Source organism: Agelaius tricolor, unplaced genomic scaffold, assembly GCF_023055355.1.
Source record: "Agelaius tricolor isolate 1412-34295 unplaced genomic scaffold, bAgeTri1.0.p SCAF_3, whole genome shotgun sequence".
Lineage (NCBI taxonomy): Eukaryota > Metazoa > Chordata > Aves > Passeriformes > Icteridae > Agelaius > Agelaius tricolor.
Window position 1 is genome coordinate 23443191 of NW_027269263.1, and position 19733 is coordinate 23462923.

General features: G+C 38.0%; 1 protein-coding gene across 11 annotated transcripts in view; it reads right to left on the reverse strand.

Annotated features, from left to right (window-relative positions):
* Positions 1–19733, reverse strand: part of ANO4 (anoctamin 4) — a 187407-nt gene that overhangs the window by 111246 nt on the left and 56428 nt on the right. For 9 of the 11 annotated variants that reach the window (XR_011678567.1, XR_011678566.1, XM_071423193.1 and 6 more), the window contains exon 3: positions 5021–5131. The exons of the other annotated variants lie outside the window; for them this stretch is intronic. Coding sequence is in view for 7 of the 9 variants with exons in the window: in XM_071423193.1 (XP_071279294.1) it covers positions 5021–5131 (111 nt within the window). In the remaining 2 variants the exon portion in view is untranslated. The remainder of the gene's footprint in view (positions 1–5020; positions 5132–19733) is intronic. 11 annotated transcript variants of the gene reach the window in all.

A 19733-nucleotide genomic window follows, 5' to 3' on the forward strand; every position in this document is an offset into this window, starting at 1 on the left:
GTGAAGTTCAAAGTTATACAGACCCGTGGGGCAGCCAGAGGCAGAAAGCCTTAAATAAATATTGTTTCTTGAAAGGCATTGAGTAAACAAACCTGGGCAGATATTTCTCTTTTCACAGTTTGGCATGTTTTGATACATATAAATCTGACACTTTCAGATCCACCTACCATGCAGCCCTCAGTCTTGAAGCAATTGCTTACAACTACAGATTTAAGCTGTGGTAAACCAACCCTGACAAAAAGTAACAAAGAGCATAGATATTAAACTCTGGAGTGACTGTCAGATGGGAGGAGTAGGGCAGGCAGGTTCACTCTGCACTCCATGCACTACAGGTCTGGTGAAAAACATGATGAAGAGTTGTGTGCCAGGAGAAGAGAAATGCCTTAGCTGACGATCACGCTTCAGCCGCGGATGGACTTCAGCGCTCCAATCTCATGCCTCATAGGCAAAATCCAAAATTATCAAAGTAGACTTATACCTGTTAGAAGGCACCTCCAAAGGTCCTAGCTACTGAGCCTCTTCCACTGACTACAGTGGGAGCAAATATCTAATAATCTTGACAGGAATTAGTCTAACCCATATCCCTATTCACATTTCTTGCAAGCTTGACTGACTTTTGGAATCATTCTTCTTTTGTGCAATAAACTCCTGTTGCTTTTGCTTGTCCTCAGCTCCCCTAATTTAGTGACAGGCAATTGTAATTCCTGTTGGTGAGAAGCTATAGTAACAGCCAAAACGCTCTAATTGCTGGCAGCATCTTAGTTCCATTCCTAACTACTGGCTGCAGGTGTAAAAATCCATTCCCCCACTGTGGAGAGACTGGAAATCTGCCAGAAATTAACAGCCACTAACTGTTCCCAGTGATCATGAGCATTTTGTGACCTCTTTTTCACCTTTCCCTTCTTCAGGGGTCATAGCCCAGTTTCAGAATCCTTTTTAAAAATCGCTGGTGATACCAACTCTCAGTCTCTGCAGGTGGCCTATTTTTCATGCTCCCAAGCAGGAGAGTCTTATCCATAATATTCATCCTTAAAACAGACATATGTTGCAATTTAAATATACTACTCTTTCCCTGTCAATCATGAGCATGAGGAAAAGTTTTCTCCCTTTTTGTACGTGTCATTTAGATCATCCAAAATCTATTATTACATCCGTAGGTAATAAAAAAAGAAAACCCTATCAAAATATTCAAGAATCCTTCATCTTCATTTTCATGCATGAAATAGGGACCAGGTTAATGAAAGACATTGTATTCTTAACTACAAGAGTTTTGTTTGGAAAACAACTAAAAGTTTCAGAAACAAAAGAGAAGTCCTCATGTCCAATAAATAGGCTAATGTGCTAAGCTAAGCAGCATAGATTGTAAGAGACATTCTGCGTTTCTGGTCTTGTTTAGTTATATATGATGAAAGCCTGCAGCTCCTCAGTGTCCTAGGGGAAACCATAGAGGCTTTAGGAGGCTTAAAAGGCAACAAAGAGATTCCAATTTGTAGCACATGTAGCAGTAATATTACAGATTTTTTTTCCCACCTTAATTCATTTCAGTCCACAAAAACCATACTAGAGATGCTTATAAAAGAGAGGTGAACTGCCACAACAAAGCACAGCACAGCCTAACCTCATGTCTTTCATTGTCCCTACTCTTTCAAAAGTCACAACTAGAAACATTCCACCCCATCAGATAATAATGTGGATGTAGATCATGACCAGATTTTGCACACATGTTCATATGAGAAGAATAAATCTCAATATTCAACAGAAAGAATAACTGAAACAGAAAACATTTTGAATTGCTTGAATTTCACTGAATTGAAACCCATCAGTGCCTCCATGACAGTGACACTTGAATCTGTATATGGTTAAAATTTCAAATAATCTGAAAACAATTGTGAAAAAACCCCAAAAATAATTAAATACTGAAGCTTTCTGAAGATTATTTATCTATTGCAGACAGCATCAATGAAAGCTGTAAAAACGAAAGTTTTGCCTGTTCGCTATACTCCCGAGGGAATTTAAACTATCTTTGTTCTGACATTAACATTGCTTTGGTATAAAAGATGAGGCCTTTGGGATACTAGAATTGCTGCTTCTTGAAGTGCTGGTAATGCTCTGGGTTGCAAAATTCATAGTTTTTTAAGTGGATGTTTTGAGATACAGAGTTTGGTGCGTATGACAGTGAATGTGTCAGTGGCCTTGAAACACCAAATGACTGAATTATCCTGAGGACTTGTGAGGAGCCAAAAAAATCTTATTTTAAGATCATATTAAAATACAATCCATCTCAGCAGTGAAGAAGTCGTGGAAGCAACTCTCATCTGGTTAGTGAAATTAGGTACCATGACTTGTCCAGATTGCCTGCAGTGGAAAATTGTTTATATCAGAGATACACAGATAATTGGCATGTTGGTTGATCACTACAGAAAATATGGGCCCCCAACATTTGCTGAGACAATTTTTCTATACCAAGTCTCCTTATATTCTTAAAAATAAATTAATAAAATACTGTTCTACAAAATCAAGTAGATAATTTATACAGCAATTCCTGTGTGCTTTACATTGGTAATGGTGATGGTACTTCCAACAAAACTCTCCTGTTGCTTGTAGGTAGCTCAGCCTTTCCACTCCAATGGACTGAACACCTCTATAGCCAAATGTTGTTAAAAGGATGATCAGGGCTCCATCTCTCTTGTCCCCTTCAGACCCTGAGTGCTTATACCCACAAATGTCCGTAACAGAATATAATGGCTTTATTATATACATAAATGTTATTTGGGAGACAGACTGCTGCTACTGTACAATCATGTATTTTTAAGCAGTGAAATTTAACAGGAATACAGAGCAGCACATGCATTGCTACAGGAGATATTAAAAATTCTCCCTCTGGTTTTAGATCAGCTTAAATATGCAAACTCTTTTCTCCCCCTCATGTTCTATTTTGCAGGAAAAAAATTTAAAATGACTTGATAATTCAGAATCCCTTGAAGAATAAAAGGGAAAAAAAAGTGTGTATAGAAATATTTTTATCCAAAATATAGTAGAACTACATATTCTGAAAACTGCATGCTGATAAATTCTGAGCAGGAGTCCATACACCATCTCAATGGGTCCACAAGTCACTTCAGATCAAGATGCTGATATAAGGTAGGACTCAAAAAACAAGAGAACTCTTTTAACTTTCTGAAGGTGGATGCTGAAACTGAAGTGCCTAAAAATAAGAACTTTCCTTAAAAAGTGGAACCTGACTATGTTATTGTGTGAGAAGATGGAAACATGCTCAAAGATCATGCTTCTGTTCATTGTCATTTTATGAGCAGAAGTCCCACCAAGCCACCAGGTATACTCTCACTTTGGATAATGCTAGCTGAAGATCAATGCTCCAAGCTTATTTTAGCAAGAAAAAAAAATATTTGGTTTCTAAAAGCATCATTAGCCTTTTTCAAATTATCATTCAATGCTAACAACTGGGAATAAAAGTAACATTGACTGTTCAGAGCAACTACCCTAGAAGGAATATTTAGACATGGTTATCCCAATTAGATGGTATTTGCAACAGACTGCAGGTGACAACACCCTCCATGGCACACAACAAGCCTCTGCAAAGTGGGTTGTACAGAATTCCTTCTGTCTTTGATGAAGGAGATGTAGCTAAAGGACATAGAGGTTAACTTCCCCACAGCACCTGTGTCTGGATAAAGAAAAAACACTCTCTCCCAGGCTGTAAAAGCTGCATCCTTCTCAAAATGCTTGTGAATAATCCATAAATCAAAATGTAAATTCTTGAAGCACTCCCAGATTAAATTGCTTATCCATGTTTAGCCATTTTGTCTATTCACCTCTGAAAGACTCTGCAGTGCCTTTTCAGCCTCTCCAGTCTGCATCCTGACTGCCCCCAGGCCTAAATTTGGGCTGTGCTGGTGTGGAGAAGGGAGAAGACAAAACCTCACGTTAAGATTTCTGATGGGAAAAGCTTTTTAAATCAGAAAACATGGAATTCATCCTAAACCTGTAGCTTAAGTAATAAGGTGATTCAATTTCAAATTATTACCCCCATCATCTATCCTGAGCATTTTCCTTCCACCCCCAAACTAGTACCACCACTAAACAGCCTGATTCTACCACTGTGTGGTTCCTTATTCATGTGGCAAATATCAGGCAGAGTCTGGGTTTTTATACATTCTTATTCATCCTTTAGCACTCTAAAATGTAAGCTGCTGTTTCCCACTCTAGAAAATTGCTATACCAAACACCCAGTTTAAAATCTAACTGGAAAATAAGGAAGCCAGGAAGCCATGGCTTGCATTTTGACTCTCAGCCTGCATAAGAATTTCAAACTCTTAGGAAAAATTCTCACTGAAATTCCAGATTTTATTGGATTCCAGAATTGCATCAGTTTTGGGTAGGGGGGGTGTCTTCCACTGTTATTAACAAGAGTAGCTCAACTTATAGCACAAGTGTTGAGATCATTCTGCAGTTGGACTTAAGAAGGGTGAACCAATTAATTCTTAGTCCACAGCCCATTACATATAAAAAGAGATAATTTTGTGCAGCATCTAAGACACATGGACCTTCACTTGTTGTGACAACCTCATGACTCTCCCAAAAAGTACCAGCTGCAAAAATGTGAGTATAGCCCAAAACTTTGGAAGAACTGGAACATCAAATCCAGTCTTCAAACCCCAACTGCATCATTTTAATAATATTATTAGTTCACACAGCTACTCAGGAGTGCAAAGCACTGAATAAACTACCAGGAATCTTACTATTTCTGATTATGTCTGCATAGAAAATATATACTGCTGGAATCCTTTGGCACACAGTAATTCAAATCTTTCTATGACTTCTCTGATAGTAAAAGATTTTTAACTAGCCTCCAATAATCCATTGCACTTCCTAAGAGATTTTAATAATAGATACTTATCATTCAGTTCATCACTTTGGGTCTGCCTTCAGTCATAATTTCAATACATCTCAATTGAATCTTCTACTGTAAACACAATTTTGCATCCAAGGAAGAACTTACTTTCTTGTATTGCATTAAGAATTTCTGAAAAGTCCACATCTGTCTTCTGTATGTCTGGTTTTATCCATATTTGCGTTTCCAGCTGGTTAACCTGCAAATCCTCTCTTCCTTCTGAAGAAATTGAAGAGATTGATGGGGTTTGTGACAGTGCAGTAGAAAATCCAGCCAAGGGGCTTCAGGTGAGGAAACATACACATTGAATGAAGGTATTTCCATTTTTCCTCCTTAGCAGAACCAAATTTTCTTCAAACCAAGGAGCTTCAGATAGAACATGGACTGACTTAAAGCTAAATAGAATGAAACAACAACATTCTCTGCTATCTGCAACGATGCAGAGTCACCACTGGCAAGTCCCTCATTCAGGTGACCATTTCTGCCATGCCATGAGCATCACCTCACCATACCATCTACAAAACCAGCACCCAAATGTTGTTGCTACAAATGGCACAAGAGATGTTGTTACAAATGGCACAGGAACAAACAGACTGAAACAAAACACACGCACAAAGTAAGTTGCAAGACAGAAAACAACCATTAGGACAAAAAGAACGTGGACAGTGTGTTTCAGATGCAGGGCACCGTAAGATCTTGTATGCCAACCTGATGGCATGATATAGCCTAGGAAGGAGTCCAGCACTGGAGTCCATTTCAAATGGATTCACATTGGTATGTAATAGTTGCTGTTTAAAAGCATTGCAGAATAAAAACTTATTCTGGCGGGTCACAGTTTCAAACCTATTTACACACAAAAATAGGCACAAGATTTGCCCATTTCTGTGCTCTTTCAACATTAGCAAAGAAAGCAGGAAATTTTGAAAACAGAGAAATATTGAGAGGCTGCATATTGAGAGCAGACAGAAAATGGCCAAACAGGCACAAGATGCTGGCTACACGGTATTTGGATACAGACTGAGAGAAAGAGGGAACTACTGGGAATATCTCTGGTTTTTGAAGATTAGCAGGAAAGCTTTTAACAAAGGCATCTGTTAGACATGGAGTCCTTGAGTACCTAAAGCACAGAGTTAGCAAACACCTTCAGTGGTCAGGGAAATATGTGGGAAAGGAATTCATGCCAAAAAGGCTGAGGTGGAAGAACAAAACTTCAGGTCATTTAGGTTACTGTGCTTCACTAGAAGCTATCACTCATGCTTTGGAAAGAAGCATTTTCCTTTCATCTACAGGCTGCCTATAGCAAGATGCTCTTATTGAGAATTCTGGGCTAACCTATTGTATTTTCCCCTTCTCCTTGCCAAATTACTATCTCACTACTGCCTTGATGGGAGTGACAAATAATATTCCTAGGCACAAAATTACTCAAAAGTGTTTTAGAGGCCCTTCTTCACTTTTTGGAGTACAGATCTCAAAATGGGTACACTTTGACCAGCTTCATCCTTTATTATTTTTCAGTGTTAAAATATTAAAAATTAAAATTGTCTCATGCTTGCTTCAGCGTATTCTTTTATTCCACAGCAAAGATTCACTGTTAAGATCAGAGACAACTCCCCTTTTAGATTCCTGCAAAGTGATCTGTCATAGCAGCAGCAGGAGTCAGCATTTAATGATGTAGAACAAAGAGAATTTCTTAAGGGAGACAGCTGATTATTCATACAATAGCAGCCTCAGGAAATCTTCAGATGACCTCAGAGATGAGAGGCTAAGATTTGCCCCAAAAGAGATTTCTAAGGCCCAAGAAAAAATACTGCAACTGCTGAAAAATACATACAAATAATATGATGGAAGTAGAAAAGTAATCAATGGACAGCAATTCAGTTAAGCAGCTTCGCAAATTATATCATTCTGTTTCTTCTTAAATACTCAGCTACTACTTTTAACATACACCAGTTCATACTTGCATCCTTGTGTCCAAGAGCCTTTGTTCTACATTTCAACCCTAGTTAGAGCAAATTAATGACAATATGGACAAATATAAAATACCCTTTGCTCCCTCAAGCCCTCCATCCTTGTTACATTTAAGTCACTGTTCCTCAGAAGAGATGAAGGTAGCAGGATCCCTGCAGCACTCCAGCAGATCAGAATTAATTGGGCCAGGCAGAAAGGAAGTGGCAGTCAGCTATGGATGTCCCAAAGTGCAGATATCTGATGGACTACCTATAATAAAATTAAACTCTTGGAGAATGTACACAGCTGACTTCAAAGCCTCTCTTTAAATAAAAAACCCAAAATGCCTAGGAAGTGGTCAGAAATGACCAGCCTAAACCTGACTGTGTTTCAGACAATGAAGTCAAGACAATTTTGCTGCACTCAAATTCCTCTCCTGTATCTGATCCTCTTGCAGTATAGGGAGTTTTCAGCAATGCACAGAAATGATGGTCTTCTATGGTTGTCAGATTCACAATAACCTTAATATCTGGCCTCACTGCTCAAGTATCAGATTATAACAGCATCCAGTCTGAATATCAGCCAAAATTTTAGGGGTAATCTTCTACCAATCATTTGTGATAAAACACATAGCTAATTACAAACCTGCCTTCACCAACACAAGGGAAAAAATGTATCTACCAACAGCACAGCTTTTATAGTAGGGGTTGCAGGAATGCTTTCTTCTCCCATGACCTTAGTGATGTCAATAAAGACTTGAATTAGGTCACTTGGGCTTCTATCCTCCTCCCTCTGTCAGCATCTCCTTTTCAGGAGGGACTACTGCATATTTTTTTAGATGAGAGAAACACCACCTATGTGGTGGGCTGTGGACTGGCCAAATTAATGCTTTCCGGCTTGTTGTCACATAGAGGTTTTAAACCAGTAGCTCTTTGGAAAGAGCCACAGTGACCTCATCCATGTTCCAGAGATTTATTTTCTTTGCCTTACCACAGATCTTCAATACTACATGCAAAGACAGTATCTGATGTCACTGTTGCTATTGATGGATCACTCACCTGCCTTTAGCATTTCCTTCTTGCTTTAGCAGCTGCTGATTTATGCTTTATCAATTACATATCCCACTGAGTAAAATCAAAGCAATATTGTCTGAGAGGATGGTAAAGACTCTCTTTCCACAGAAGTATGAGAAATAGACACATACAAAAGTGAAGTAAATATTAGATTTAAAAATTTTATGTTTTTTCTTTTGTGAAGATCAGTCTCAAATTTTTCTCAGCTTATTGAGACTTTCTAGTTCAAGGGAAATAATATTTTAAATTACCTCATGGCACTCCTCTGATTTACTTATTGATGCATAAAGTTGTGCATAAACTAACATACTTTTTCTTTTATTTGTCTTGTAGGGTTCCAATTAATTAGGTTAAGAAAACAAACAAGATTTTTAAAAGACTTTTAATTTTAGAAGCTAAATGAGATGGCTTGTTCTCAGTCAGAATTTTAACATACTTCTAAATATAAAAATGACCAACTGTATCAGAGAAGCAATTTGTGTACCAGCATAGTTAATACAGTGCTGATGTTAAACAAGGGCATTCCAACTTGTAGTGAAAGAGATTTTGCCATGTGGGTGGATGCTGCTTTCACAGAGCCATCTACCTCTAAGAGGGCGATACTTAGCGAGAGCAAATATAATTCTGACATGAGCAGGTTTTTTGTTTTGCTACACTAAGTACATGTAAGTTCAACAGAGAAGTTGCCCCTTCTTAGCAGACCCTTTAAAACAAGCTGAAAGCTGCTGTGCATGGTGCCCTTTTCACTCTAGGCTAACCCGTGTCAACAAGGGATAAAGAATCATCCCTTCAGGCATGTTTTTTATTGGTTTCTTCCTGTGAGTTCTCAGCACATCATCTGCATCAAAAGCAGAGTTTCAAAGGGAAACTGCATTAAGCATTTCCTATACATGTTAGTCAGGGGTCTGCCTGTGTGTGTACAGCACAGCTTTACTGCTCTCAACTCTGGCACTTCTCATGTCTGTGACAGGAATGGAAACAAAATGCACAGCACAGCTGGCCTTCCCAGGACCTGCCCCATGACTGCACTGGACAGTGCAACTGCACCTGATGAAAACAACTTTGGTTCAATTACTGCTTCAGAAAAAAACACAAGCTGTTCTATGAGTCATAGAATGTACGCAAATATACATTAACATACATATGTCTTCCTAGCAAGATAAAGCAGTAGCTTGAAAGCAGTAGCTCAGAGATAGATAATTATTTCATTAAGTGGAAGGCTGACGTGTACCATATCAAATCTTTCAGAGAGAGCTGCTTTTGCTACATTGGTCAGAAAGTGTTTTCTGTTAGAAATCCTATATCATGTTCTTTTTTGGTCCTCACCAACCATATTCTTTCTGCTTAGGCATTTTTCTCTCCTGCAGCATAAGGTAAATACTGTGCACATCAAATGCACTTCAGTGATTACATTAGATAGATTTTAATATATCAAAAGTATTTAATTTTTTGTTTCTGCCTTTAAATCTCTCATGTACAGTAGTGCAGAGTTTCACAACACAAACTTATCATTGTTAAGTATGTTCTCAGAGCAGGATGCAGAAACATGTCTTATGTCCTGCCTTGCACTTCCTCTTCTCTACACAGTAGAGAAAGTCTTTGTTTGCAAACTGCAACTTTGGTTCACCAGCCCAACACTTGACTCCTTTCTGGAAAAAGACTGTTACCCAGAAACTTTCCTTCCAACCTTGCTCCTCGCCAGCAGCACTAAGCTTCCTCTACCTTACACCTTCAACACAATTTCAGATTTCTACAAAGGATGTGGGGTGTGTGTGGTGAGTTCCCTTCTCCTTTCATTTTGATGCTTGTTTCCAGTTCTGGGCTCCTTTTGAAGATGGCAGTGGGGGTAAGGCAGGAATACTCACGTGTTAATTCTCTGATTCTGAGAACTTGCTGGCATATTTTTACATGTAATGCAGTGTAACATCAGAGTAAGACCAGCTGTCCCCCACATCTACAAATGCACATGTAATGACAAACTGGAATATCTTAAAAGTGTCAGTTTTTCACAATACAAGTACTTACTTTTACCAAGGTATGTCACATGGTTTGCCCCGACTAGCTACAAACATCCACATTTTTGGAAAAGTTCTAAGTAACTGTTAATGATACACATTGAGTGGCCTTTGGACACTTCTGATTTAATACAAAGTACTCCATAATAATAGCATTAGTACACAATCTGTTTCCAAGACTGAAAAGATTGGGTACCCTGTGGAATTACTCGCAGACCTTTGAAAAACTTCTGACCTTGTAGATTGCCATAGATGCCTATAAATACATAAGAACTTCCATATAACTTTTGATATTCTTTATTGGTTTATTAATTACCTTGAAACAAAAGTGTGTCATCTATCACTATTTGGTATAGCTAAACACATCTTCTTCTAGTAGGCAGAAAACACCATTTATCTTAATGGATTTCCCATTGTTTATGAATAAAATAACATTATCTGACTGTTAGCATCCAAGTGGAGTGTCTAAAAAGACTCAAATGTCTTTTTAGTTTTGAAAATTATTGGAACAAAAATATAGGTCTTCTTCGTTTTCAATGAGAAAGTCCAAGGAATATTAGGAAAAAAAAATTCAAACCCCAAATCATTCTGGCTAAATCGAGGTACCTATGCCATAGCTATCTGTGCATGGTCATTTCAAAGGCACAGCAATAAAAATACTGGTATTATTTTTGAAAAGCAATTAAAAAATATATTCACTTTTCATTGTAATGCATGACACATGCAAGACATGACATATGTTTAATTATTATTAGAACAAACTCTTTTCTTATCTTCCAGAAGCAGCAGTAGTGAAAGGGAGATTTCTGAACACTCAATATTACTGATTTATCACAGACTGTGGTATTTTGATGGCATATGGTCTCCACTCTTCCCTCCATGAAACCCTGGCTGGCAATAAACACAGTTTGTGCCATTTACCTAGAGATGCAGGGAGCTCTATGTTCAGCACTTGTTCTTTTTCTTTCATGCTGTGAATGCCTTTTCCAGAGACAACCATAGGAAAAATGGACAGATAACCCTTGGTGCAAAGCAATACCTTGAAAATGTCCTCTACTGTCACAACAGCCTGAACACCAGACTATAGGACAGGGTCCTGATTGCCCTCAATTCTCATATTTCCAATTCCATCACTGCCCAGAATGAGCTGTTGAGTGCTGTCAAACCCACAAAGGCTGTGCTCCTGTCATCAAGGGGGAGGCACCTCTTAAGTAGCAAATTTGAACAGGACAACAACTGCAGAGAGTTGATAATCCATGCCTCCCACATGGGCAGAACGCACATGGGCAAACTACTGGACAACTCTGCAAAAGCTCACAACCTCTTGCTTCATGTCCCATCCATGCTCAGAAGATGCCTCCATCTTCTGACTATTGAAAGGACCCAAATGTTCACACTGAACACAAGCACATCCCTGTGACTAACATTTCCAATCACTCAGCTCTATTTGGCCCTGGTTCAGATTCTTCAGCAATCAGTAGAGGAACAGAGTTGCACAACAAGCCTTAGGAATTACCTCCTAAAAAGACTTCAGTGATTATACAAAGAGACAAGGCATCAAAGTGTCTCTCCTATGGGGAACAAAGCTACTCTCTTCAAGTGTCACAGTGCCTGAGATGGGTATTCACAAGATATACTCTGAAAATGGCACAAAGCCATTTAATATTTATATAATGAAATATAACTAAGCAAAGACATTTCTCCACAACTGTATATTGCAAATAAGGATCTTGAAAGAAATATAAGATCTAAACACATTGAGCAATCCAGTCCATTTCCTACTACCTTTATTTCTGGAAAAATAATAGTAAGAATGATTGTTACCTTCTCCTCTTTCCTCTTACCTCTCCTCTCTTCCTCTTTTTATATGTGAGCACACATATAAAAACAAAACTATCAAAGATCACCATCACATGTGATCTTCAAATATTTGTCCATGTTTGAAAAATCAAACTACTTGTGAATGATAAATCCCTTTACAAATATCAGAAGTCATTACCAGGCCATTCATAAAGGGGAGGAGAGAAAAACCTTTGCTAAACCAACAGTTTATTGCAAAACCCTCACCCAGTTCTCTCTATTGATGAGACAAACAGAAAATCTGGCTGCACAGGGAACAATCTAACAGAAAACTTCAGTGCACAAATATTTACTTTATCATAATGTGGGACATCAAGACAGCTTTAAAAAGAACCCAGGTGTCTCTTTCAGGTGTGTTTTAATGTAACAACCAGTTATACTCACATTGTACCACAGCACTGCCTTCACAGTCTGAACATAAGCTGGTAATTAATTCTGGCAAAAAGTACCAGCAGCTAAACCATTTGGGGAATTTCAGCTGTCCTAAGACTGCTGAGGAATGAACATAACACAGGATTGTGAAAACGGTTATCCTGAAGATAGGATAGCAGAACAGGGGTCTATGCAGGGCAGGATCCTATTTCTGACATCAAGTACTTAGCCAAAGGGAGTAAGAACAGTGCAAGTACATCCAGTCCATCCCCAGTCTGTTCCTTCCAGTTTGGAAAAATTTAGAGATTTCTGGAGAGGAAGGTTTCATTTGGCTAGTAAACATTCCTGGCTACCAACATCCTTTTTCCCACAAATCTGTTCCTTCTATATTCTACATTGCTTTTGAGTTAACAGGTCATCATCAAATTCCTCCCTCCCCTTTTTACTTACCTTGTTTCCAATTTTCATGAGCTAGGGGGCCTGCCCCTCAGTTACAGCATCATAAGCCCTTTCCCAGGCCAGGGCCACGAAGCCCGGAAATCCACTGTCTTTGTAAAGTCTTTCTTACTTTTGTCTCAGACTAGAGCTACCATTAAATATACCTTCTGTACAGAAACTAAACACAGATCAATGAATCCCACCCTAGTCTATTACAGAGAGAGGATATGGTTCTGACCTACCAGTCTGGGTGGAGACATAATTAGGGAGAGGTTATGATAAATACAATCATTCAGTTACAAACTGGAGTGGAAGAATGGGACCAATATTTGTAGAACATTTTGTAAAAATATTCTTTCTCAAAATTTTAATTTGTCTTTGAGAGAACCTTACAAACAGCAGGAATCATGCTGTCTATACTAGTGCAGTTGGCCTTTCTTATATAGCCTTGCAACCTACTATAATTACCCAAATCTGCAAAGGACAAATAGAGCACTTTGACATTAAAATGCATGGAGTAGTATTGGGCTGTTCACATGAGATGCCTACCCCAAAGAGATTATTTTCAGCAACTGGCTCTAAGCAGAGTCTCCCTCACAAGCAGTAGGAGAATATTGGAATAGCAAGGGTCATAATTTTCAGGCATTCTGGCAACACAAAAGGTGCAGTTGAAAAAATGTGCAGTTTTGATGATCCTTAAAAATATTTCATCAGTTTAATAGGCCCTGAATTCCTTTTCTGTGTTTGGTGCATTCCTAAAGCAAGGTCTAAACAAAGTACTAAACTCTAGTAGCATCTCCCTTTTTCTATTTTAACCACCCTGAATGTTACCAGTAATGAAAAAGACCTCAAAAAGCCAGATGCTTTGTGCTCTATGGGACCTCTAAAACATAAAATAGTACAGAACTGCACTCCCAAGGATGGGAGCAGCCAATATTGTGCCTCTGTGAAGACACACAGAGGACACATTTGCTTTCCTGACACATCCACCCACTCATGGCACAGGAACAGTCAGAGGTCTGTATGACCCAAAGGAAGTTCCCAGAAACAAAGGACAGATTAGAAATGACTTCACCTTTTTGCTTTGCTGCTGCCCTTATGCTTGGTCTAAGTTTATGCAACTCTTTAGGGCTTTTGAGCTTTTTTGGCACCACAGTACATTGGTTGGAATTTCTAGTGGGTCCATTAGAATCCTAGAAGCATTTACGTGTAGCATGTCTACTCATCCAAGGAATAAGAGCCCCCCTGCTGATTTGTTTTGTTTTGGTTTAGCTTGGGTTTTTTGTTGGTTGGTTGGTTTTGGGTTGCTTTTGGTTTTGTTTGGTTGGTTTTTAATTTTTCTTTTTTTTTTTTTTTTTTTTTTATAGTTGTATAGGAAGGTCTGGCAGAATTTTGAGATATCAGGATGAACCAGCAGACTTGGTCTTAGGAAAGAGGTCTTGCTATCTTTTGGACTTTCTACAAACCTTTTGTAGAAATTAATAACACTATGCAGCCCTATTTTAGTTAAATCCCTTTTCTGACTTTAAAAGCATCTCTGCCAAAGTAGAAGCTAGTTTGTTCCATCTTTTGACAGTCTTCCTGCAAGAATCTTTCTTTGGAATATATGTAACATATTTAACATTAGAAATAGAGTCTTACATAATGCTAAACCCCTTTAAGCAAGAACTATAGAGCTAAGAAAAAGTCCCATTTTTCAGTCAAGCATTACAGGAACATAATAACTGATTATTCAAAGTCTCTCTCACTGTTCCTTGAATTATAAGGTTTTTTTTTTAGATTAAATGGGTCATTATTTTCTCAGAAACTTTGCAAAATTTTATATATTGTCTTTTTTTTTTCAGAATAGAATGGTCAAGTCATTTTAAAACAGCCATGTTACACTGGCTTCAGGACATTATAACCTTGCTTTAGGATCAGTGAGTTTAGTCCTAAGCCTTTTCCTATTTTTTCCCCTTGAAAGGAAACACTCTGATGGTAGAACAATCAGGAACAGATGTCCACAGAGAGTGGCATTTTGCAGCCTTTGTGAGGTGACTACATATTGTAAACTAACAACAGCCAGGAGAGCTGAAATCTGAGAGTGAATTGTACTGATTTTAAAGTAAACATGCATAATTGATTTCAGGGCTGAATGAAAGAATGTTTTATAACAGCAAACAGGAGAGTTATCAAAGCAGGAAGAAAAAAAAAAAGCATTTGAAAAGAATTAAGTTTAAAAACACCCTCAAAGAAACACAAAATATCCTGAAAGTCACCACTTCAAATTATTGATATTATTTTTGAAGCCCCTTATTGAGGGCATGCACAGGTCCCTTCCTGATAGACTCAATACTTACGTGTGTCACATGCAGCACAAATTGATACAGAGGGATGCAATTTCTGCCTGCCTAAATTGCATTTAAATTAAGCAAGACAGCATTGAAAAACAGTGTTTTATATGCTAATTTTTTTTTGTTAGCATGCTGTTGCAAAAGTGTTCTCCAAAGTGCTAGAATGAACATTCCAGGAGACTTGATACCTTAAATTTTCAAAGTTACTTTTGTCATAGAAAGGTAAAAGGCTGAATGGAATAGGCAGAATGACTAAGCAAAGTGACAGAAGATTTCAAGCTCTGCATCATCTCCTGGCTAGTTCAGCTCTTAATTTCAAAGTACTGCATAATCACCATGTGGGGTCCTGCACTCAGTCTGATGACGAAAGGTCCTCATGGTAATGAGGCAAACTGCTCCTCTCGTTAGGAGCTTTGCAGGGGCTGCAGAGCACCCAGAGGCAGGAGAATGAACACAGTCTGTGTTCAGCAGGGAGGTGTTCACAGATCACACTTGAAGTACCAACACGGGAGAAATTTTGCTCTGTGCGTTGAACTTACATTGCTTTGAACACAGGCTGTAGAGAAAGTGAAAAGTTAAATATGCAGGCTGGTCTCTTTGACATTAATGTCCAAATTAAAGTCCTTCTGCATAGGAATGATTCTTGTAAAGATGTGGGGGTTTTAATATGAAAATTAGCTTAATGAGGGGAATACTGAACTTTTTCGAAATATGCTTGCATTTTCTATGCTTCATTCCACATGACAGAAAGTTCTGTGTACACCCAGCAGAAGGCATATTGAAAAGGATTGTTCCCTTAATAATGTTAGACAAGTAAGATAACAGCATTACTTTCAGTGTGAAATCAAATTTCCAGATGAATTTACATCAGCTATCCCCATGCCATGCATGCATTTGCTGCCAAGAAGTACTTGCATGACAGAGCTTCCTGGCAGAATTATTTGCAGGGTTTTAGTCTTTTAACCTAGGAGAGATGCATGCCACATGTCCTGCCAGTCAGCAAAGAAAAGAAAATGTGATTTAACCAGCAAGTCGCACCTAACTAACATAGATCTTCTAAAGACCATTTACAATCAAATGTGAATGCTAACAAGCATATGCATATTTTGTGATGAGAAAAGGATATATTTTGCACAGTAAATTATCATTGTTGAAGGCTTCAGTCCAAGATCTTTTGATAATTCAATGCTAATTAACTTGTGACTAAGCTTATCAAACACATTTCCTTTTTTCCTTTGTTGCTAGTTTCAAGAACCAAGGCCTTTTTACTTGCTTCCAAGTCAGTTTTTTTGTTGGCCAAGCCCCCTAGTTCTTCTTTCTTATTTACAAGCTGAGCAAGTAGAGTCATCAATAAAAATGCTGCAGACTGATAAGCAGTAAAAAAAGAGGACCCAAACATAAAGGAAAACCTGTCCAAAGCAAACGTGCCTTCTTTTAAGCTTGTAATTTATCAAATATTTCTTATCACAAAAAGCAAGAGAGTGCAAGAAAAGTTCCTCAGTAAATTCCAATGACCCCAGCAGACTTTCACCATAATGCCAGGAACCAGTCCTTTCAGCACATACAGTTCTTTCAAGTATCATGGATATGTCTTTATAGTTTCAGGTAGCAAGGAATGTCCTTTCCAAAATGTACAGTTCTTTGGCTTTGAAAGAGATATTTTTGAACAGTAAATTTTTGAAAGCAGCATTTTCTAGAATATTTTTATGTGTTTCCTGGAGTGAAGAATCTTTGCATGTTAACTAAATTTTGGAAATAAATTATTTCAAAGACAACCCTTTCTTCTGCTCCTGTAGATTGCCTGCAGTACTGAGTTGTATAAGTGATATAAGTCACTGTATATACACTAATATATCTAAACCTCAAAATGCATTAAGGTTTTACCAGAAGCACAGAGAGAGAAAACCTTGCCAGAGAACCTCAGTATTCCTGTTGTTACAAAATGGGTAACAAGCGATAGGAAATGTTGCAAGTAGAGAATAACTAAGATTCCAGAGTTTGTCACAATGAAAGAATTTACTTTACTGCTGCTTAGACATATTAAATAAGACATATTTGTCCACAGCCAGAAAATTTAGGGACTCCTAGAAATATGAGGTTTGACAAGTTCTGCAGAATCTGAAAAGAAAGGAATTTGTCACCAAGAGAATGAGGCAAGGTAACATTGTCCTGACTTGGAGTAGATTAACAACGGAAAGAGCAGGCAGAAGCCCAGAAACCAAAGTACTGCTTGCTGCACAGCCAAGGCGCAATGCCATCAGAAGGGAGGTGAGGCGTTTTTCTGTCTCCAGATTTGCCTAACCATGACATTGAGGGAATGGCCTGGGATGACAGCTTAACCCCCTCTAGGCTTGTTTCATGCTTCATTCTGTTGCTCTTACAGAGAGCCTAAATGATGATAGTGTTGCTTTCAAAATGAGCCTTCTGTGTGCAGCGCAGACCCGACTATTGTACACTGTCTTCAGGAGCCTTGTGCCAATTCACTGCAGCCAACAATGGCTTTGAACTCTCAGCTTCAGCAGCCTTGTACCCCACTAGCCACAACACACCACAGCTGCTCATATGGAAGGAAGATGATAACTATATGTTTCTCAAAACTAAAATCATACTGTTCCTGACTTTGAAAAGAAATGCATATTTGCCTTAATCCCATTACATCTAAATTTATCATCTGATTGCTTATACTCATCTTTGCTTTCCTTCTTTTAAGAGAAAGTTCCCTTGTGCGGGTGCACCTGCAAAGGTGTCAGGAGTTTTCCCTTCCCCATTAATAGCCTTTTTCTTCCACTTGTTTCTCCATTTTCCTCTGTGTTTTGTTTCAGTTTCTTGATACCTTTATATCTGCTTATAATACAAGCACAGATGTTGTAGTTCTGCTCATGGCTGAGCAGTGCCTCTTTGCAAGCTTGCACAAAAAAGTTTTAAAGTTTATTTATTTTTAAATAAGGTACAGTACAGCCTACTCACCGCTCCCTAGCCACTCTAACACCCAGATTAATAATAGAAGTCATGAGCCTCAGGCTCCTTACTAGTTACAAATAAAACTGGCAGGGAAGTAACTGGAAAGGAATGGTGGAACAATGAACAGTATCTATTATTTCTTGTCCTTAGCATACAGCTATGTATGAACTTCATTCAAAGGCAACTACTGTCAAATAAATAGAATTCATGATAGGTAATAAAAGTTGTCATTCTTGAAAGAAGAAACAATGCAAAGGGAAAAAAGATACTGTGAAGAAAACAGAAGTAGTGTGCTATCAAAGAGAAATACTCTCAACCTGTACGTTATCAAGGATCTTTTCTTTCCATGGTCCTAGTCTCTTTTACTGATAAGAATTAAAATGCCATTTTAAGTCCTAGAAATACCTTCTATTATGCTAGACTGCCTTCATGTTTGGAGTATTTGCTAACTGGAAAAAGAAAATTTCAGAGTATAGCATATACTACTCCAACAGTGAGAGCTACTTGATTATAGCAGCAGTCCAACAGAAGGCAAAACCCAAATTATATGAACTACTTAAAATTAGATGGAACAAAACCCTACAAACACTGTATGCAGTAGCAGGATGACAGCTTAGAAAAGACTGCTGTAAGATCTGGTATCTGAGTAGTTAATATACATAAGAACATTGTCTTTCTAAAATATCAAGCTGCTTACAATATCTGAGATAAGGTACTGCCACTGGACAACTGATGTCTTAATTTGGTAATGAATCTAAGCTGTTAATTTGTGACTGACTTTGAATGAAGAACATATGATTTTTTGTTTAAATCAGAATTTCCTCTTAGGAGTGCTATATATTGCTGCTGCTGCCAACCATAATCTTTCTTAGATCTACTTGCACAAAGCTCAAATGGTTGCAGTTTAACCTGGATACAAACACAAATACAGTGGTCTCAAATAGAATTGAAAAGGCAGACACAAATCATAGAAATGATTTTTCATTTCAGATGAAAAAATGGGACCGTAAGTCAAGAGAAGACTCCTGTCATAAAAAATGGGTTCTCAGTAGGTTCTCAGATGCTCCTACTGTCCAAAGAGAAGACAGATAAAACTTAACTCATATATTGAAAGATAATCATTATCCAAATGGTCACTAATGAATTCCATTTTAGGAAACCTCTGGGGTCTAGCTAAAAAGGGATCTTTTTCTCAATCAGAGTCCTGTGCACAAGCATGTGGTGCATGAACACCATTTAATATTAAAGCACAGACCCTGCTTATCAACAGATAGCTGTAGAATATGCAGCATTTCAAAATGAGTGTTATTGTGCATGTTCAAGATACCTTTTTTTAAAAACTGTGGTGCAGGACTTTTTTTGTCAATCTCTTAACATGCTGTATACATCATTATATATCTTTAGCAACAGCAACATTTCAGTAGTAGCAATTTCTCTACTTGTACGAAGAAGACACAAGTTGAAAAAACAGGACAAACAAGTGAACAGAAAAACTAAAATAAACAAAGCATATGGTTATGAGTCACTGTAAATTCTTTAATCTGTGTTGACAAAGATTATGGTGACTAAATACTATGAGTGCATGAAACTCATGGCAATAGACCTATATAGCAACTTACAATAGATAATCTAAAATTTAAACTTCTATAAAAATCAAGCCATTTACTAGATCTGCAACTTAAGGGTTTGCAGGCAGAACTGTCTGTCTCACACAAATAGACTCTGCCTCCCAGCACTCAATTAGCTGCATACATCATATATCATGCTCTTTTCTGGGCAGCAACACTGGAAGATTATTGAGACCCTCCAATAAATATGCTAC